The sequence below is a fragment of the Mugil cephalus genome, chromosome 18, assembly GCF_022458985.1.
Source record: "Mugil cephalus isolate CIBA_MC_2020 chromosome 18, CIBA_Mcephalus_1.1, whole genome shotgun sequence".
NCBI lineage: Eukaryota > Metazoa > Chordata > Actinopteri > Mugiliformes > Mugilidae > Mugil > Mugil cephalus.
The window spans coordinates 6,697,072-6,718,391 of NC_061787.1; the positions used below are offsets into that span (position 1 = coordinate 6,697,072).

Here is a 21,320-nt window from a genome sequence, read left to right on the forward strand (position 1 = left end):
ACCCACCTTCAATGGGTACAAATGAAGGGAGAAGTCAAGAGTTGGTCAAGGCTCGTTTTACTTTTATAAATCCAAACGGATGAAATAAAATAACATCATAATCATGGTTACTCTGAGGTCTTATCTTTTCTGTCTGCCTCTCCTTCTTTCTCTCGGCGTCTTGAACGTCTCATCTTTATCTTCTAGCCTCAACGTTCTCTCTTCCTGTCTCTGATTTTTGCAATTAGTCTTTATTTAATTTAATCCGAGTGAAGATTTCCTCTTCTCCTCTCTTCTGACCAATAGTTCTCCTACCTCGAGAAGCTTCTGTTGGTCCACGGTGCGTGGAGCTACAACCGGGTCACAAAGTGCATCCTCTACTGTTTCTATAAGAATGTGGTCCTCTATATAATAGAGGTGAGTGCTGCACTACTACACTACTATACCGTGCCTGGTTCACACACACAAACACACACACACACGCAGAGTTACATTAATAGAGACGTTTCGCAGCTGTTTGTCGACAAGACTGACAGTGATGGATGAGATGCCCTTCTGGTGTCTGCTTTCTGTCTGCGCAAACACACACGCACACAGTCACACATTGACACTTCCACCCAAAAAGTGTGTTTAGGCCGGCAGCGACGAGACCTTTGGAGCCAAGGTCTCGTCACCGCTTTTCTAAAACGCCTTTGCCTCCGTTTGGGCGGCGGTTATCGAATTATTAAACCTTGAGGGTTTAACAGGAAGGTTAGACTTAGATTAGGGTAAGATTTGGGGGAAATGAATGTAATCCAGTGTGTTGTCAGTGAGAAGTGATGGAAACGCAGCTGCTGTTTGCATGATGAAGGGGAGCTGCCAGTTATATGTCAGCTGCGCTCACTCCCCTCACCCCTCTGGTCCCACATTAAGGATGCCAGCAGGTGCAAGTCCTCATAGTAGCCACCGCCTGTAGCCTACAGTCACCCCACCGCTATGTGTGTGTATATTTATACGTATGTATGTGTATATATATATATATATATGTGTGTGTGTGTGTGTGCTGCCTTGATTATCTCACATAATTGGCTTCCAGCAGAGAGCTTTAGGCCAAAGGTTAGAGACTGTCTCTGTCCTCATAGTGGAGCCAGATTACGGGGGATGGGTGTGTGTGTGTATGTGTGTGTGTGTGTGTGAGTGAGTAGTGTGTTTTTGTGTATCTGACCTCACCCCCAGGCTGTATGCTCCACTGTATGCCCCAGGAATGCCACAACTCCCACCAGTGGCCCCAAACATTTTCTCTATCTGGTCTCAGATCAGCCTGTCTCTGCTCTCTCTTTCTCTATGTGTGTGTCTGCCTGTGTGTCTGTGTTTGTCTGTGTGTGTGCGTGTAATTTACTCAGAGCCGGAGTCACATTTAAATAATGTGTTTCAGTAAATTAACTCTAGTAAAGTACGAACAAGATCCCGCCAATGCCTAATGTAGCTGCAGGAAGTGTAAATATTGTATGAGGATGTTTTGTTTTATATACACTCACTTGCCAGTTCATTAGGTACACCGGTAATAAAGCAAACACATTCTAATATAAAAGACCTGCACGAAATCTCTCTTTGTGACTGTTGTAATGTTGAGTTTGTGTTGAAACGGTGTCAGAAAGGAGGTAATTCAACTGTATGGTGATTTTGGCGATTGTGTTGCTGTTAAACTGGGCTCAGTTAAGCACCAAAGGTATTTAGCCGAGCCCACTAACTAAAGTGGGGTTGTCAAAATAATAGAAACACGTGTCGGTGCAACACAACACAACAGTTTAATCAATAGGTCTCTCAGCTGAGTCCAATAATATTCAGGAAAATTAAGATTTATTGCAGGACCGTGACCTTTGAATGCATTCGTCTTTGCTCCTGTACCTAATGAATTGGCACGAGGGAGTATGAGGAGTCGCATGCTCTACGCTGGAGTCTGTTTCACTGTGTCAGAGGCACGTGACGCAGGCAGACGCCGAGACGCATGACGCACATTAAGCCATTTAGGTGAACGCATGAAACACATAAAACAGGACTGTCAGACTAATAACAAACGTGTCACGATAACACAACTCAACACAGTTGAATAGTGAGAAGTCACAACCTCCAGACTGAAAACACAGCTGAATCAAAAACTCTCTTCCTCGTGAATGTTATGGCATCCAGTTTATTTTGTGCAGGACTGGTATATTGGAATGCATTTGTTTTCACTACCCTACCACATGAACGTAGCATCATGTAGCATGCAGCGGTCTAACCCTCCACCATTGTTCCTCTCATCCCCTCTCTTTGTGCCCCAGCTCTGGTTCGCTTTTGTGAACGGCTTCTCTGGCCAGATCCTCTTTGAGCGCTGGTGTATAGGCCTCTACAATGTGGTGAGTGTCCACCCTCATTCTCCCTCGCACTCTCGCTTAAGTGGTATCGATTGATGCCTCTCGCTCTTTATCTGTCCCTCAATTTAACTCACCCGCTTTCTCTCCTTATCGCTCTCCGTCTACATGCCGGAGATGTTTGCGTGCACGTGTGTGCGCGCGGTGTGTACGTTACGTCTCACTGCAGATTCCTCCAGGCTCCTCATTATAAAGATTATGGAATTCCTGCTAATGCTGACGCTCTGATATGAACACTGATTGTCCGGCTGGTGTTTTTGTACATGCATGCACTCTGCCCTGTTGTTACCGTGGTTTAATCGGCTGCATGTGTTTTCTTTCTTTCTGCGTCCTGCAGATATTTACTGCACTGCCTCCGTTCACTCTGGGGATTTTCGACCGGCCGTGCAGCCAGCAGAACATGCTGCGGTTCCCACAGCTCTATCGGATAACCCAGAACGCCGAGGGTTTCAACACCAAGGTACACGCGCTCGAAAAACGCGGAGCCGTCCGTAAATCGCGCACCTACGTCCGAAACCCAAAAGCTGAACGTGCCGTTTGTGTAGAGCGGCGAATTCAACGCGTGGCTCTTTTTGGATTTGATGAGTGATGCCAGCTGTTTGTTTGGGACTCTGGCGAGTAAACAAGGGTGGCATGGAGACTGGAGGGGCGTCTCCATGGCAACCCCGTAATGAGATTCATACCGCTGGAATAAGGAAGTCTTTCATTTTTAGACGAGCAACTGGAGCTACTGTACGTGTGTGTGTGTGTGTGAGTGTGTGGCACAGGAGGGCGCTTCTGATGGCACAAACACAGTGGGAGTTGTGTGGCGCTGCGAGGAATTGCTGTTTTTGTTTGTGCGAGGCATATATGTGCTTTGGCATTAGCTTGCAGTGACTTGTTTTCAACTGTTTTCTAACCCCCCCCCCCTGTCCATGTCTCTCTCTGTCCATGTTTCAGGTGTTCTGGGGACACTGCATCAATGCACTGATTCATTCAATTATCCTCTTCTGGTTTCCGCTCAAAATGTTAGAGCACGGTGAGTGTCTCGGCGCAGTTATTATTTCACCATCCGTTAATGCTGTTGGACACTTTGTCACAAGGTGTGTGTTTGTGTTTGTGTGTCCTCCACAGACTCTCCCTTCAATAACGGTCAAGGAAACGACTACCTGTTTGCAGGAAATATGGTCTACACGGTAAGCATCCTAATTGTTATTTCTATGCGTGTGTTATCATGTCGTGTTTGTTTTTCTGTCTCTTGCCGTGCAGATTTGTGCATTGTTTATTTAATACTGTTTGTGTACGCTTCCTCATGGGTCTTAGTGGCCTCCAGCCAATCTAGTCCCGTCTAGCCAGTCTGTCTCCTCACCACATTCATGCATCCCTTCTCTTTATTCACGCTATCATTTTACTCCCTACAGTCTCATGTGAATATCAGTGGTATTTATTTGTTGTGTGTGTGTGTGTGTGTATGTGTGTGTGTAGACTACAGGCGGCATGTGGGACTGGGGAGTATTTTAAGAGACATTGCTGAGTTTACTGTATATTATTAATGTTTATTATCTCCACAGTCGCCAGTGTCCTAATCTGGTTTCTCTGTGTTTTTGTTTGCCCTCCCACTCCTCCTCTGTTTGTGTGTGTGCGTGCGTGTGTGTGTGTGTGTGCGTGCGTGTGTGTGTGCGCGCAGTATGTTGTAGTTACAGTGTGTCTGAAAGCTGGAATGGAGACCACCGCTTGGACCAAGGTAGGAACATTAACCCGCTCTTAATACACCACACTGAGTGTGCCGTATTTTACTCAACCGTTGATAAATAAAGAGGAGGGAGGGGGGCGCTGCTCTGTGAGGGCTTCAGTGTACAGTGTTTGTATGACCTCCTCTAAATGCTTCGTAGTCAGGGACGGCGGGGGGAGAAGATGTGGTGCACCTTGATCTTGCGGTGGAGGTTTGAGGTTTCTCAAACTGCAGCGGCTTGCACCTTTTTTCCTCCAACCAGTTAACATGAAGTCGCATTTTTTTTGCATTACTCCTCTGCAACATCGCCAAAAAAAAAAAGATCATCTGAAAAAAAAATTCTAGTGAAGCAGCTGCAAGAACTGTTGAATAAGCTCAGAGATTAAGGCGAGACACTGCAAGTGAATAGGGTAAAATTTTTAGCTATTAGATATCACCATGAAATTCCTCCAGTTGATTTATAACATAAGTACAGTCATTTTTTGTATTACAAGTTTTCTGTGAATTTATACTTAAATATGCAAATGAGGAGTTATCTACTTAAATATGCAATGATTTGCATGCATTTCCAGAACAGAAATTTGAATAACGGCAAGTGAGGTTCAAAATTCTTGTTTCATTTTGTTAATGTAGTAGATTTCCAGGTATTTACAGAGGAAATCTTAGAAATCTCTTTTTATCACCCACAACATCAATTTTTGACATGTTTTCTTGGAGTAAAATGTTATATAAATCAGGCTCTGAATGATATATGAAAAATCTCCTCTGGAAATACCTGCAGAATGTAGTTAGGAATACATCTGGAAAGTTTGGTTTGTGTAAGTGCTACTGAAGTGGAGATTTCCGGCTCAGAGTGTTTAAGGTTTTGCATCGCAAAATCATGTATATTTCTATTGGAAACAACTATGCACCAAAACTAAATGTACTCAAATCCGTCAAAACATATCATATAACCACATCAACGTATAGAATATCAAAATATAAGACTAAATTTTCAGTAAGTTAATTGAAGCGTGAAACATGTATGATCCATTGCAGTGTTGTTGCCTACCGTGACTCGCCTCAAACTCACCAGCAGCAAATGGAGATAATTTCTGCTGAGACGAAGCAAAGCAAAGGAGAAAAACAGCCCTGAAAGCAGTGACATTACCATCTGTTACGTGAACAGAAAATACGGAAACATAAGAGCGAAACTGATTTAATTTAACATAGGTACAGTAACTTAGAGCCCAGATGTCATTAGAAATATGTTGTTACACTTCTCCATGTGCTTCAGGTTAAAAAATATCTATTACAGCGGGTGGGAGAGTTGCAGTGGTTAAACGTTCAGAAAGTGCATCTTCATTTGACATCATTCAAGTTAAATATTTTATATTTCCTGCTTCTCAGATCACCAGACTAATCTATAAGGAAAATAACCAGTAGTCCTGTTGATTCATTTACAACAATCTATACTCCTGCAGCCCTATTATTGAATAAATCGATTTACATCTCAAGTCGTAGCGTCCACATAGAAGACGCAGATGATCAAACTGAAATATGGGAAAGATCTGAACAAAGAATAAGAGAGAGAAACTGTCAGGATGGACCGAAAAGGCGCTGACACTTTTGTCCGTTCAGCTGTCCGCACAACAGCCTGCCAGTAATGAAGCGAGGTCCCACTGGAATTCACGCAGTGTCCCCTTACAGCAGATCACAGAGAGTGGGACGAAGACAGGAGAAGCGGGGAGGGAAAGGTTGTCTATATTTGGATGGGCTGCACGTAAACTATTTGACCTCATGCCTTTTTTTTTCTATCTCTTAATCATCGTCTTCCTTTTGTCAATCTTCCTCCTCCCTCTTCCTTCCCCTGTTGCAGTTTTCTCACCTGGCGGTGTGGGGAAGCATGGTGCTCTGGATGGTCTTCTTCGCCGTGTACTCCGTCATCTGGCCCACGTTCCCCATCGCCCCCGACATGCTGGGCCAGGCAAGTCGCTCTCCGTAAACACGTGTCGTTCATTTCAATAACGGGGGGGGGTGGAGGGGGTTAAAAGGGGTTAAAATAGCCCCCTTCTTTTACATCTCGACATTTCCTCAACATCACCTGCTCCTCCCTGCTCCTTAGTTGCCAATACTTGGCGCCTGCGAGACTCACCTCCTGGGTGTTCCACGTCGGCACTGCTGGAGCCCCGGGGGGAGATTTATGCCCCCGCAGCCCCTCTCGCCATGCTCCCCGCACCTGCTGCGTGTCACCCGAGCCCCGGTCTTTTACTGCCCTCTGCGGAGGTGTTGACTCAAGAGGGTGGGCTGCTGCTGCCGCTGCTGCTGCTGCTGCTGCTGCTCTTGGTGGTGATAGTGGTGGTGATGAGGAGGCTCCAGTGGGGGGTCAGGAGAGCGCATGTGGGACCCGGTAATTGAGAGACTAATTTTAAGAGTTCAGGGATAAAGACGGGAGATGAGATGAGATGAGGTGCCCCACTGAGTGGTGGGGTAGGGTGAAGGGTCTCAGCTCCCCTCTGCCCATTAATTCAATTTGTGTCAGAAATCAGGAATGCGGTCAAATATCTCTGCAGCTGCCGAGTCTAACTGGGGAATAGTCAGAGACACTCAGCCACCCCCCCTCTAACTACCCTATTACCTCTCTTATTTCCCCTGCTCCTGCTATCTATATTTCCATCTGTCCTGGGGGTGGTGGACGCAGTATGGAAAAGAGCTGCCTCAGAATAACTCGGTGTGCGAAATTCTGTCTCCAGCCGTCTGTTTCTATGGCTATAACAAAACAGAGAAAGTCCTCTATCACGCCTCCGTCCTCCAGGGCGCATGAAGACGTGATGTGCTTTGTGTCTGTAAAGACAATCTGCGTGTAGGTGTTTGTCACGGACGGAGACGTTGATTAGGTGCGAGTGCGGTCCTGTGATTTCGATGTGTTTCCAGCGGCCGCCTGGTTCTTCGTTACCTCTTCCTCCAGGGGGGAGGTTGGGGGGGGGACACAGGAAATCATCATACGGTCCATAAAGCGTTTGCAACTGCTGAGTTAAATGTTCAGGCCTGCAGACAAAAGACGGAGGCACGCGAGACGCCGCGAAAGCTGCAGCCAAACAGAGATGCTAGGTAATTAAGAAAAGAAAATGAAGGGATTTACGGTAACAAGCGAGGACAAGCATCAGAGGAGTACAGCCGCTGCTGATGAAAAGAAGTTTTTGAAAGGGTGGGATGGGAGGGAATCACGGGAGAATGGGATGTGTGGGCAGGGAGAGCGACAGGGGGATTGAGACAGTGGTTATATGCATGATTAATCCTGGGAGACAGACTGAGAACGGGGTCAGAGGCCAATGAGCCTCGTCTGCAGCTGGACCGCATGGACACGTAGGGGGTGATGTGTGGTTACTCACTAGCATTTCTAACCTTAAGCATCACAGAAGCTCTGTATTTCATCTGTGGGAATGGTGTGTTACATCGAGCTTGTGGTGTAGGTGCTGGCTGTGAGAAAGCTGTAAAAAATGTCTGGCTAACGTGAGGAGTGTTCAACTTTGGCTAACTCTCGTTTTTTGCTCTGTATGGCTTTCACTGTGCTCGCTCCCCTCTTTTGCCACATGTGTTTCTCTGCACCGAGAAAAATGACTTAATCCTCTATTTGAATTAATGCAAGGGTGAAAATAAATGCAGCCTGTGTGTTGTCATTTGCAGGCTGGCAAGGTGATGCAGTGCTGGCACTTCTGGCTGGGCCTGGTCCTGGTGCCTACTGCGTGTTTACTCAAAGACTTCGCTTGGACAGCGTGAGTAGAAACGCATTTAATATAAATACATGGGAAATCCATGCAGAGACCGAGGCGTTTACATAACCCATGTTGAGTCTGTGTCAACACTTAGGCGCACTTTACGTTATGAATTACATGTGTCTGCGTAAAGTAACACGCTCAGACTTTCCTTTGTGGGTTTGATGTGCTTGTTCCTCGCTTTGCAGCACGCGTCGAACTGTGAGGAAGTCTCTGCTGGAGGAGGTGCAGGAGCTGGAGGCGCGGGCCGTTGACCCGGGCGCGGCCGTGCTTAGAGACGCCAGCGGCCGCAGGTACACAAACACTATAAACCATCATGGGAGATTCCTGTTCATGTTTCGTTTTTCTCATCAACCCGGTTATTCTGTTTGTGCCTTACTTTTATTTTCTGTCAAGCTTTTTCTGCCCTGGTAGTTACGGGCATATATTACGTTCTGCTTTGTTTAAAAATAAACCATTCCTGTCTCCCTGTGGCACCGTCCACAGGGCCGAAGCCAAGGCTGAGGTCCCGTAGAGCCACATCGGCTCACAGAGGTAGCTGTCTGGGTTTGCACTGTCCCACTGTGTGAACTCTGACCTCGAACGACCTGTGTGCCCCCATTACACGCTGATTTGTCGTGACTCTTGCTTGTCTTTCATTAACTGAGTTTACGTTTCTGTGTGTCCAGACACTCTTAATTTCTTGACTTCTCTCCTCATTTTCTTGATTCTTTCACCGCCGCTATTGATTTCCTCATAGGTGGATCAATTTGCACTGCTGCACAGACCTGGTGTGTTTACTGTTTGTCTGTGAGTCGTAGGGCTGTGACTTAGCATTGTGCGTGGTGTTAGAGTTGTGTTAGAACAAAATAATTATTTAAAATAGTCTTTTTAATTTACTAGCATTGGCAGGAAAAAAGTGATTTAGTGGAGTTTAGAGATCGACTGATATATCGGGCCGATATTTCAGTTATTTACTGGTATCGGTAATGACCAATACGCAGGTGCATTCTTCATATATATACACATATATTTATATATATACACATATATTTATATATGTGTATGTATATATATATATATATATATATATGGATGTAGATGTAGATGTATGTATGTATTTTCTTTCCCCTGGCAAGATTTACAGACAGGCGCATCCACAGACAGCCCATATATTATCCCTCCCCCACTACCAGAGTATGCACAGCTGGAGTTAAACTGAGACTGGTAACATTTGTTACCATTGTGTCGTTTTTATCATGTAAATGGAGGTAGAAAAAGCAGTATCGGCTCCAGATATCGGCTCGTATCGGCCATCGGCCAATGCTCATGTTTAAAAAATCGGTATCAGCTCTAAAAAAAAAATAAATCCGTATCGGTCGAGCTCTAGTACAGTTATTCATTTACTGCGGTTTTATATTACTTGTCCTTAGAGAAACTGTTTCTTAGAACAGTCTGGTTCTTGAGAGGAACTGCACAAGGCTGAGGTGCGTTTCCAGGCTGAGGTGGGATGAGTGCTCCACCTAAACCTTACTCAGGGCCCCGTCCCGGACTGACCCTGTTCTTAAACCCACTTAAACAGCACCAGATCCTTGGGTCTTCTCCATTTACGGTATCATCGGAGAAATAAAGTAAGGGTGGGCAGAGAAGCGGTGGAGTTAAACGTAAAAAGAGCAACATCTGTGTTTGCAGTTCCCAGGAAGGTCTTGGGTTAGGTATGGGAAAGGCTGGAAAGGTAGGACGCAGGAATGTCTCAGGGGAGGAGTTGAACGGAGCAGTTTGAGTCGGAAGGTATCCAGAGAGAAGCATCGCTGTCGGTTAAAGGACGATTTGAGTCGTAATGATGCATGAGCCTTTCATCCATTTGCCCGGTCACTATTTGTTCTTTTATATTTCACTCAGCGCTGTCATCATTCTAACAGACGTAACAGGCGAAAGATTCCCCGAGCACACTTCAGAGCTCCTCCGTTTTTTTTGTTTTTTTTTTTCACAAACTCCCAACAGTCAGCGTAGTTATAAGACTTTCCTAACCGCTCCTTCCAAATGTTAGCCTTGGGAAGGCTGGCTCCAGTCCATAACTACTCCACTGATCATCATCACTGCTGCGTACTGTAAGTGCCAGGGAAAAACCTTGTGTGTGTGTGTGAACTTAATGCTCCGCCCGCCGATGATCTCAAAAATATGTTCTTTCAAATAAAATTGGCCGGAGCCGACTTCCTTCCTGACGTCGCAGTCGGTGTCCGTGCGTTTTCGCTGCCATTTTCCTTTAATGGCTGCAATGACGGGGGGACGAGACAGAAGAAAATACACAGATGTATTAAGTGTGCGTGCATGCATTTGTGTGCATGAGTGCGTTTGCGTGCAATATCTGGAAAGAGGTTAGTTATTTTTGGTCACAGGAGGAGAGCAGCCGTGACGGCGTGTGGTCTCAGAACAGAGGATCCAGTCTTCTTCTTGGAAAGGGGGGAGTTAAGAGCAGAGGAGTGGCAGGGGGGGGGGTGAAGAGTAGTTTACTAAAGATGTCTTGTTGCCCTTCAGGCAGTTTTTGACTTAAGTTGGGTTAAATTCAATCAGTGTCAATGTCAAACTTAATCCCCTTCAGATTCTGTTGACTGATGTGATCCCAGAAGGATCGTTTTAGAAAGAAAATGAAAAGATGAAAAAGAAAATAATCAGTACGCGGATTGAAAACAAGGCGCAGTAGCTTCTAGTAAATGGTGCCGTGTAGTTGTGTTTAGTAGAGATGCCTTCTTCTTTAGAGCTGGTGTTGAGTTGTGATGTAAAGAGGTGGAGTGACTCTTCTTCTTCGCCTTCCTCTGCAGTCTAAACGAACGAGCCCATCTGCTGACAAGAGTCTTTAGGAAAACACCTTCAAGCATCGGACGCTCCAACTCCGTGCAGCAGACTGTGACACGTGAGTTTGACAAGATGCACATTTCTCATGTTTTAGTATAATAACGTGCGTCCTCCTGACTGTGATGTTAGCGCTTCCTTAAACTACAGATACCAACCAACTGCGTTATAGCAACTTTTCAAATAAAGACAGTTAATGTACACTGCCGGTCAAAAGTTTTACAACACATTTCTTTCTTTTTTTATTGAAATGTATGCAGTTTAATGTGTCATTTTACTCTGAAATGAAAGCATGAACCAATTAGACTGAAGTTAACCCTTTGACTGACATTTTTTTTGGAGAAGCAGTAGTAGTAGACAATGAAATGCTTAATTTCTCGTTTTGTACCCATTTTCTAACCATTCAATTTGTAAGACGCACAAATTTACATTATACATTATATCTACAAATATCTAAGCTGTGGCTTTTATACTTGTTGATATATCGCTTTTGAACTAATGGCCATAGCTCGAAAATATACATCATACAGCTTCAGTATTTATATTCTATGTATTACATGTTTTCGAGCTTTTCATCTTGTTTTTATCCTGAGGTAGTTCTGACATAGGTTGGACTAAAGTTTAGGCCCTGACCAACTATACCAGAGGATACTGATGCTGTTCTAAAACTTTTGACCAGTAGCGTAGATTCCCAACATTTGGATGCAGAATAACAAATCAAAACAGCATTTGCATAACTGAATTTTAAAAAACGATTTAAAGTACTTAATATGGGCAAGATGTTAAATACTAATGTCTTCTGGTCGGTCTCACTCACCAACTCACCGCTTCATCACCTGAGACTTGTCCTGTTGTGTCTCCATTGCAGACGGCTACGCCTTCTCTCAGGAGGAGCACGGCGTGGTGTCCCAATCCCAGGTAGTGCGCTCCTACGACACCACCCGCCAGCGCCCCAGCATCTAGCCCCCCCTCCGCACCGACCCCCGATCAAGGCTTTAGCTCACCGTAGCAGCGGTTGTCATGGCGACAGCAGAGAGAGAGAGAGAGAGAGAGAGAGACTTTACGTGGCGCTCTCACGCCGGGCGACCGACCCCTGCTGTGGCCTTACTGGAACTGTGACCTGACCTCCCCGCGAGGGGGTGGGGGTCACGGTCAGGCGTGGAGGCCGTCGCTGGCGCTCGGGATGACTGACTCGGGAGAAAGGCACCAGGCCCCGAAACATACGGAATAAACCATCTAACAAAGGCTGCACAGGCATGAGCAATCATATTCACGCACAGGCATGACCAGTCAAACTCAGAGACTGCTACTCATATCCGTATAACCCCCTCAGACTGGGTTTGCTTCATGTCGCCGTGTGTGTCGACGCGTCCGTATCTGCCTGTGCATGTGTGTGTCTGCAAGCATCCGCGCTCAACGTGTTTTGTGTGTGTGTGCGTGTGTCGGTCCACGCGTCTTAGCTTCCTCGGTTACCTCTCACTTCTGGGTCCAGCTCGTCCGCCATCGCGCACACACTCACACACACATATACAAGTCGCTGATGAGTTTCTTAAAAACAGAGAGGAGGGAGGCATGGACCGGTGACCCGCCGGAGCCCCGAGGCCTCACTGCCAAACACCACAGAGACGCCACTGAGGCAGAACCCCCCCCCACCCCCACCCTCTCCGACACTGGACCGCCACCCTGCAACTGCAACCCCACCAGGACTTCCTCTTCCTTATCTCCCCCCCACCCTCCTCATCTCTCCACCTCACAGCCGCTCTGCAGCCTCCATGTCTCTCCTCCTCCGCGGCCCACCTCAGGTTTTAAAAATCATCTTTTTAGCTTTTCCCCCTGTTTTAATTCTGACCGCTCCTGTGATTCCTGAAGCCGCCTGTTTGGTACCGTCAGCTGACGCAGCATGCCTGGCATTAGCGATTCCTCCTTTCAGTTCTGTTCGGATCCCCGACTCTTCACCGGACTGTTTTCTTTCAGGTTTTTTTTTTTTTTTTTTTATCATTAAAAGTGGACATTAACGTGTTTGTGTTTATATATATTATTTTTTTTTTCTTCCTCGTTTCATTAACGCCTGTTTTTGTACTCATACGTGGGGATGTGTCTTACAGGGAACATTTTACTTGAACTAGTCCTAATAGGAATCCGAACAGAAGGAATTTGATTGCGACTCTCTCATGGGTCATGTGTTTTTTCTGGCTCCGGGTTTTGTCTGAATGTAGAGTCCATTGTCTGTGCTCTGTGTTGAGGACGCTCTGGTTTAGGAATGCAAGACTGAAGGGTGGGGAGAGGGAGGGTGGGGAGGGAGGGAGGGAGGGAGGGGGGGGAGTGGTGGGGGTGTCCATCCAAGTCCTAATCATTAAATCTAATCAATCCATGGCCTGACCAAATGTCTTTGTGTTTTCACTGTAAGTGCATACTCAAGCAATCAAGTCGAGGGGGTTTTAAGTCCAACTGTAGCTGCAGGGAAACCAGCAGGAGTTTACATTTCAGCCTGAAAATAGAAGTCACATATGATTTTATAAATTAACAGAATCCATCCTCTCCCACGCTCCCTCTTTAATCTCAGGAGAATCGGCGTAGACGCACCATTAGCAGATTAATCCCCCACCCCACACACACACACACACATCTTGGAGATCCCTTTCCTGCCCACCTTCCTGGATGTGGCCCAACCCAAACCAACCACAGCTGCTCCAATATGGAGAATCCATCGGGCCATTTATGCTTTTCATCTCCTCCCCGGTGGCTCTCCAACTGCTCTCCCTCCGCTTTTCACATTACTGCAGCGCCGGGTTCGTGGAGGAGGCCTGCCAAAACTACACCTCCATGTCGTCATAGTTTTGAGCAGTCCATTGTTGTGGTTTATTGTTTCTCCTCTCCCCGTGTCGGGTGATGTGACAGGTATTCGCTCGGTCCTCTGTGGGTGGTAGCCCCGTCTGTGAATGCATATAATGTTTCTGATGGCTTAAGTATGTGTGTCTTTGTGCGAGTTTTAAGGGGATTAAGACGATCCATTCACCACCGTTTTTGTTTGCCAAGCCTCATCTCCAAGTGTTTAAGTATCCCCATTAACCTTGTTTCATGGGGACACTGTTTTATATCGGTACAAGATAAGACACTTTTCTTCTTTTTACAACGTGTTTATTTTTTTTTTTCAAATTCATTAGAAAAAGTCGCACCTGCATCATATTGCTGAATTTCACCGTAAGTACTGAACACATTGAGCCTAAAATGAATCCGTCATGACCTGCACACACACACACACATACACGCATACACACACACATACACGCACACACCGGTTTCAGTACCTGGTGATATCTCAGGCTCCACGCTCAGTGAAGCAGCACATTCCTCAAGTTGCATGTTCCTCTGTGATTGAGCTGCACACAAAACAGCTAAAAAAAAAAAATTTGATTAACAAGCAAAAACTGCCACTTCTATGTCTTTTTTCTTTTTCTTTTTTAAGTGGAAAATAATGAGTCATAGCTGCCCTGGAGCTGCCTGTACTAACGCACTGAACTGTGGTAGCGTTAAATACACACTCGCACACCTCTCACAGGAGAGAAGTAAAAAGGGGGGCAGCTGGGAGAGATTTTGCTGTATAATTAACTTGGTAATCTTCAGAGAACGGCCTCTTGCTCCTCTGTCGCACACTTCCAAGGAACATTAACAGCCAGCCTTGTGTGAATATTGTCATCTTTGGGTCCTGTGAGTGTGTTTCCGCTCAGGGCAGTTGGGGTTTTGTGTGTGTGTGTGTGTGTTTTTTTTTTTCTTTTTTCTTTCAAGGTGGCAGGAGGAGGAGGAGTGGGGAGGTGGGGTTGTGTAGTAGGGTGGAGTGTCACAGTCGGTGTCCTGTGTTCACTTCATTACAGTTTAAATAGCCTACAGGGAGACCGCGGCTGCCTTTCACATCACACCACCTGCATTTCCCATTACACACTCACGGGTTACTCACTCGACTACATCCCTCCACACGCGTACGATTTCAAACATCCATCCGCAAGCGTTCCTTCCTCATACTTTCAACACAAACAAAAATATATTGTACTGTATAAACCGCTCCTCACATTCACTCATAGCACAGATGTGCACATGGCATTAACACAGCATGTGGTCATATTCTTTTTTTTTTTTTTTTTTTTAACTCGAAAGTCCATTTTTCATACAGTCTCCTGCTATAAATCATCCGGTCGTCACTCATTCCCGCACATATAAGCCAACAAATCTCGTCCTCAATCGCCGCGCAGTCTTTATTTGAGCTGCGGTGAACTGTGCATTATTACCCATCTGGGCTGTGTAACCCTCCGAGATGCAGTTTAGACTTTGCATCTAGCCAGAGAAATGTTTATACATCCCTCTCACCCCATCACAGGCAGAGCTTAGCTCATTCTGACTTGACATATGAAGCACTGAACAGACACACCACACACAAAAAGCAGGGCAGGCCCTGCTACCAGCAACAGCTTTATGAGTCCTTCATGTAAGTCTGTTTTTTGTTCTTTTTGTTGTTTTTTTTTTTTATCCACTCTGGCAGCGCGCCCAAAGGTCTCTGCCGCAGCCCTCACAGGTTAAACTTCACATGTTAAGTCTTTGCAACAAAGTGGTCGAGTGGTCTGCAGGTTGGTCCCCCGTCACACCGTCACCGGAGGGAATTTCTGGTCGCTGGTGACGCTCGACCCACCGGTGGGTGGAGGGCAGGGCGACTGGAGGGGTCTGTATCCTCCGTGGGAGGGGTCCAAGAAGGTGGCGGTGTGGGACACGGGGTGGGCGTAGCCGATGTACTGCGGGTGCAGGAACTGCCCCTGGTGGGGCATGATTTGCGTGGCCTGCTGGCAGTTGAGCACGGAGAAGTTGGTGGGCATGTTGACGAAGACGCTGGCGTCGGGCGGCAGGCAGCAGGAGGCCTGGGCCCGCATGATGGGGGGCGGGGCCGGGCGCGGGGCGGCCGGCGGGGCGGAGGAGCTGGACGAGGTGGCCGTGCTGGACTGGCGGGACGAGGAGCCTCTGGAGGTGCTCGCCATCATGGGGATGGTCTCCAAGAGGCGCCCGCTGCCGCCGCCTCCGCCGCCGCCGCCGCCGCCGCCGCCGCCCCCTCCTCCAGACGCACCAGGTGAAGACAGTTCCTGCTTGGGTCGGAGGCAGCGGCAGCAGCACACGGCAACCACAGAGCCGACCACGATGAAGGCTACGAACACGGAGCCCACGATCAGGAACGGCACGTAGATGGGCACTACAGAGAGGAGGAGAAGAAGAAGATTAAATTAAAGCTTCAAAGAGAAGCTACCTGGCCTGCTCACAAGTTTAGCCCTCTCTGCACAGGAGCCCCTGCAAGTGATTGGACAAGACAGTGAAACAAAAGCCTGAACCAGAGGAGTGTTTGGACTGGAGCAGAAGAATGGAAGATACACCGAGACCGGGTCCCTGGGGAGTCCCGGCCTCTCATTAGCAGTTATTAACTTTGTTTTGATCCGTTTTAATCCTCCGCACCCTGCTGTTCTCCAGCCTCCTCGACCCCTGCAGACACATGTGTGTGTCTGTGTGTGTGTGTGTGTGTGTGTTTGCACGGGTGACATTCTTGAGGCTGGCTGCCAGCAGATATTTGTGACCCTCCTCTTTCTCCGGCTATTTATGACTAAGCCTTTGAAAATAAGTTACTCAAGTTGAACTACAGTGCTTGGCATCTGCTTAAAGAACGGTTTTAATGTCGAGTGATTTAATGCAGCCACGATCCCCCTCGCTGACCTTTTTCTTTCTTTTTGTTTAAAACAGCAAATCAAACTCCCAACAATGAACTTGTGTAACCCTCGCAGCTCAAACCAGTCAGGCTGCCGGGTCGAACGGGAGGGGAGTCGCTGATCACATCTTAAGATCGCAGATTCAGCCTGAAAATTTGTTAAGTGAGAAGGAAACGCTCCAACAGCTACCTTGAAACATGAGCGGCGGTAATTTTTCCCTTTCCAGTTGTTCTTTTCGCCAAAAGCAGAAAAGGCTCTGCCAAAACGGGGTGACATTTAAGATGAGATCACCGACAAGGTGTTTTCCCCTCAATCATTCAGTCACCTTACAAACACAATAACCACTATGTTACATTACAAGTGATTAGTTGTGTTTTATTGTTCCCACTGGGTGTAGTTATTTTCCACATTCAATGTGCCCATGTGTTGCGAGCTGTAACTATATGCCAGAGATAGAGGTGGCAACTGGCTCCGGTTTCCTTTTGTCTCTGTCGCTCTTTGAAATGCATCCATATGACTTTGAGAAACTTTTTCAAAATGCTCATCAAAAGTAGCAGGGTATTAAAGGGATTACTGCGTGGAACCTGTTAAGAGGCCGGAAGTCATTCATTTGGAAGAGGCGGTAATTCCTGGTAACTAAAGTCACCGGCCGGCGGCAGTAGAGGCCGAGGCACCGGGACATGAAACAAACCAGGACCTTGACCCATTTCTTTTTCCGCAAGAAGCGGTGTCGACTTCAGAGACACCTCGAAGCCGCACACCTCCCAGCAAACAGGCTTTAGCGCAAGCTTTTTTTCGCCAACGCATATAAGTTACAAGAGCAGAAATGTCCCAGGGAGCCTTTCACTGCCCTCTGCTCTTACATGGCCTCGACCTCAACATCTCTGCCTCCACTCCCTCTATTTTTTTTCTTTCTGCATGAGTGACGAGGATTAGTAGGTGCAAGAACTTTCATCTTGTGTTACTTCATGGCTACTTTCACTGCAGAGCTACTTTCCATCACGCCGTACAGTAAATCACTGATGGAGGCGGGAAAAAAAAAAAGTGCTGCTTAAAGATCAGCGTGCTTGGAGTGGAAGAAGTGCCAACGAGCTAAAAATAATGCACATTTCATTACTAAAATTATTAAAACAGACCTAGTCTGGCCTACATTTAGTCCTGTGGTTCATATCCCAAGGTTCATTTGCCCATCTAAAAGGTCACGAGATAAAACTGGAGGGTCGAGAAATGATTAATGGGGTAGAAATGAAGGAACGAGACTCGGAGCACGCGCCCGTGCTTGCAGCTCCGTCTAATTGTGCTCGGGCTCAGCTGTGCTTTGAGCTAAATGCTAATGCCAGCATGCTAACACGGCCACATGCTGACGCCCAGCAGGTATAAAGTTGGCCGTGTTAACCTTGTCTTGGTTTTGCAAGTCAGCAGGCTAACATTTGCTAATTAGCAGCCTGAATGTCAATGGTTCTGTAGGAATTGAAAATGATGTGTTGTATTGTAAAGCGGTGCGCCGACATCCCTCCAGTTTCCACAGAGGCCCAATTAGTAGCATGTCAAAAAAAAGGTTGATAGAGATAGAGATAGGTATGTAGTCCCTGTTTTAATCTCTGCATAGTTTTTTTTAAAAAAACATCAGGAACTTTACTTCCTGATTTAAAATTTAAACGATTTGCAATGTGTAGTGGAGCAGCTAATGGCTTTCAGGCATCTCAACAGACATCTCGACACATCTTGTTTCTGAAAGGAATGTTGTGAACCGCTGCTTTGATTTGTTTAGTTTCCACACGAGATGTAGGATAGGGCACACAGAGGATTAAGCAAAGAGCAAATACTAACCAGTAGTTGAATAAATGGATTTGATTTCTTTCCATCCGTTTGCAAATCTTAAAAAAAAAGAACGTTCATTAACCGCGTTTCAAAAGGAGGACTTCACTTCTTCATCTCTCTTTTGCTTTGAGTGATTTTTAAGTACAGAAATCCCCTTTTGTGCACGTGGCAGCTGAAGTCTTCCTATTGTTCCCTGTCACTCTTCCACACCTGTTGCTGCAGTTGAGCTGTGGCAGCCATGCTGCAGCAACAGCAGCAAACCCCCCTTCCCCTCCTCCCCTAAACCCTAAGCTCTTGTTTTGGGCAGAGTCTTTGTGGCTGGCTGACTGGCTGGACTCTCCCTGTCTCCTTGGGCTATCCCACGGGCATTCTCCTGTTCCTAAATACCATATGTTCCCTCATGTTGAGCACATTAATAATTTCCTGCCCGTTATTCCCTGACATTTCAGTGTGTATCTTTCCAAGATGATGAATAGGCTGCAACTTAAAGAAAAATGTATAAAATGCACCAAAGTGAACCTGGGACGAAGAAAAAAATCACTTCCTCTTTTTTTTTTTTTTTTTTTTTTTTTTTTTTTAGTGAGAGCTGCTTTTCTTTAAGTTTTGTTGGCTGGAGGCCAGTGACTGAAATGTATATACCTCTTCCTGCAGTGATAAGGCATGATAGTATTAGCAAATGACAGATTATAGCCGGACGACCAAAGAGGGCATAATATCCTCCAGGGAAACATGAAATAAGACTGAGTTGCACTTTTCTCTCATGTTCAGTGTTTGATTCATTCTTTTGGAAGTCTATTATCTGTTCGGTGACCTCTTGTTCCACATATAATGCAGCTTCAAGAGGCTTTATGGTAGAATAATTTATGGGAATGTAAGCAATGATGAACAAGGCGCCAGGGTGGAGATAGACGTTTGTATTGTCTCCAAATCCTCTATATTCACTAAGGGATTTGTTGACATGATGCATCTTAGTGTGTGTGAGTGTGAAGCCCTCGGTGGTTGGCAGTTAGTTAGCAAATAGTTGTAAATTACACATTGGATTCGTGTTTTTTTTTTAATGCACAGAGCTGTCAGCACCCTCGGTGAGACACTGTCCAAGATCCGGTCAAGTCCAAACTTGATCCCCGTGGGGACGGCGTGATCTGAGCCCGGCCCCTCTTGCGCTCGTTACAGAACAAATACTTCTATTTATAAAGTGCAGCAGCTCGGTACAGTTTGCCATTTGTGAGCGCAGTTAACTGGTTTCTGGAGGAGTCTGCTGTCTCATGTGCAGCTGTCGTTGCCAGCCGGGACAGGCAGCAGATGAACCCCTTGACAGGGAGACACTGCCTGTGAGTCTGCCGGGTTTATGAGAGGAAACCAAGCCTTTTAATAGGGTCTGCATTTATGATATTAGGCTTAAGACATCCTGCGCGTTTGGCGCTTAGTATGTAAATATATGAGGTTGGCTCGCATTATTCTTTTTAGATTTATATGAAATCAATAAAACAAAACGGTTTACTAGATTTTGAATAGACATAAACTCCCTCCTCTGAAGCAGCAAATCAGTTTAAGTGCACTGTCCTTTTACAGTATCCGTTACATAACTTATTTTAGGAGTTTCTAAACTTTTACAGAGACATTTTAAGAGATCTCCCACGACCGAGGACAACCAATTCACCAAAACACGTCTTAATTCATATTATTATTCACATTCTTTCTATTTCTCGATGTTCTTTGTCCCTTTCTCTGGTGTCTTTTAAGCGTTTTATCTGTTTTAACTTTGCAGCATTGCTATGGGTTGGCATTGCTCGTAATAGTTGTGGCAGCAGTAGCAGAGGGAAACTGTGGAAGTTGTGGTCTTATACCTGCACCGGAGTCCTTGTTCTCTTTGCTCTCCGTCCCGGGCTCCTGCGCCTGTCGGTCGTTATCGCAGCTCCCCTGATCCAGCCGTGCGTCCGTGCTGGAGCAGCAGTAGCGCAGCTCGCATTTCCCGCAACAGATGATCGAGTCCTCTCCGTCGATCTTCTCGGGACACTGGAAACCTTCCTTCCAGGCTCCCTGGGAGTCGTGCCAGCCGTGGCAATACTCCCCACTGGCTTTAACGTCAATAATGACCAGGAGCAGAGTCACAATCACGGTGACAGACATCGGGAATCCTCCTCCCCACATTCTCAGCCAGGTGGCCCGCGGCCGCACGTTGGCGCACGGAGAGAGACCGAGAGGCATTTACTCTCTGGGTCTGACCTGGTCAGGGGGGTGATACGCTGGCTCGCTGCGGTGAAGGGAACTACGGAGATGAAGTGGGGAAGTAGAAAAGAACGTAAAGGCTGTCATTTGTTAGAGGAATCCCGTGCGTAATTCAGATCCAACGTCTCCAAAAGTGCCTCCGTAGGTGATTATCCAGGAGTTGTACAAACCATCAAGCAGATGCTGTTGATAATAAAATTGTCACAGGTCTTACATGCACTTCAACTTAGTTTATATTCCAGGTGTAAGCTTTCAGAGCACTGGTAAATCCTGTATGGAAACACTCGTGGATTTCCTTTGGCACTGCACCGAGGTTGTTCGCGTCTCCTCCAATAGCTCTTCAAATGACTTTCCGCTGGGATGCAGATAAACCAACACATGTAGCCTGATCCATGGACGCGCAGCTGCTGTCACCCCCGAGTCCTCTCCCCACCAGCCCCGTGCGTAAAGATACCGTTTCAAACTTTTGTGGCGTGGTCTGCATTGTTGAGCGTCAGAAGTCAGTCAGCCCCCCGAGTCTCAGTCTTGAACTACAGCGCGCAGGGTCTATCTTTGTGTTAGAGTGAAGGGGGCGTGTTAAAAGCCAGATGCAAATACACACCTCACAGTAATAGACCGGTGATAAACTGTCGGAATGACCGGGCGCAACCTACAACAGCTACAACTTTCTATTCAGGACTTCAAAATAAATCCCACCGCTTGAAATAAAATGTTGCAGTTTTTGATCATTTTCTTTGGAAAATAATAAGATATTTGAGTGTTAATATATTTTTTTCCCCTCAGACCAACTTTTTTTTTCAACACTCAACATTCAGATCGGAACCAAACATTCAACTCGTGGTCGAGGACATTTTTTATCTACCTG

General features: G+C 46.4%; 2 protein-coding genes across 9 annotated transcripts in view; one reads left to right on the forward strand and one right to left on the reverse strand.

Moving 5' to 3' along the window:
• atp8a2 (ATPase phospholipid transporting 8A2) overlaps positions 1-14,821 on the forward strand; it is a 50,278-nt gene extending 35,457 nt beyond the window's left edge. For 7 of the 8 annotated variants that reach the window (XM_047568799.1, XM_047568794.1, XM_047568797.1 and 4 more), the window contains 11 exons: positions 286-396; positions 2,283-2,357; positions 2,710-2,832; positions 3,312-3,390; positions 3,486-3,547; positions 4,039-4,095; positions 5,942-6,049; positions 7,750-7,838; positions 8,027-8,131; positions 10,640-10,731; positions 11,539-14,821. In XM_047568799.1, the coding sequence (XP_047424755.1) occupies positions 286-396; positions 2,283-2,357; positions 2,710-2,832; positions 3,312-3,390; positions 3,486-3,547; positions 4,039-4,095; positions 5,942-6,049; positions 7,750-7,838; positions 8,027-8,131; positions 10,640-10,731; positions 11,539-11,633 (996 nt within the window). In that variant the 3' untranslated portion in view covers positions 11,634-14,821. Of the gene's footprint in view, positions 1-285; positions 397-2,282; positions 2,358-2,709; positions 2,833-3,311; positions 3,391-3,485; positions 3,548-4,038; positions 4,096-5,941; positions 6,050-7,749; positions 7,839-8,026; positions 8,132-8,577; positions 8,609-10,639; positions 10,732-11,538 lie in introns of all 8 variants that reach the window. The other variant, XR_007110783.1, reaches the window with a different exon arrangement.
• LOC124996005 (protein shisa-2) lies at positions 13,795-21,258 on the reverse strand. The gene is made up of 2 exons (XM_047568803.1): positions 20,074-21,258; positions 13,795-15,900 (listed from the first exon to the last, which is right to left on the reverse strand). The coding sequence occupies exons 1-2, from the start codon at positions 20,432-20,434 to the stop codon at positions 15,302-15,304; spliced, it is 960 nt and encodes a 319-aa protein (XP_047424759.1). The 5' UTR covers positions 20,435-21,258; the 3' UTR covers positions 13,795-15,301.
• Between the last annotated feature and the right edge of the window lie 62 nt (positions 21,259-21,320).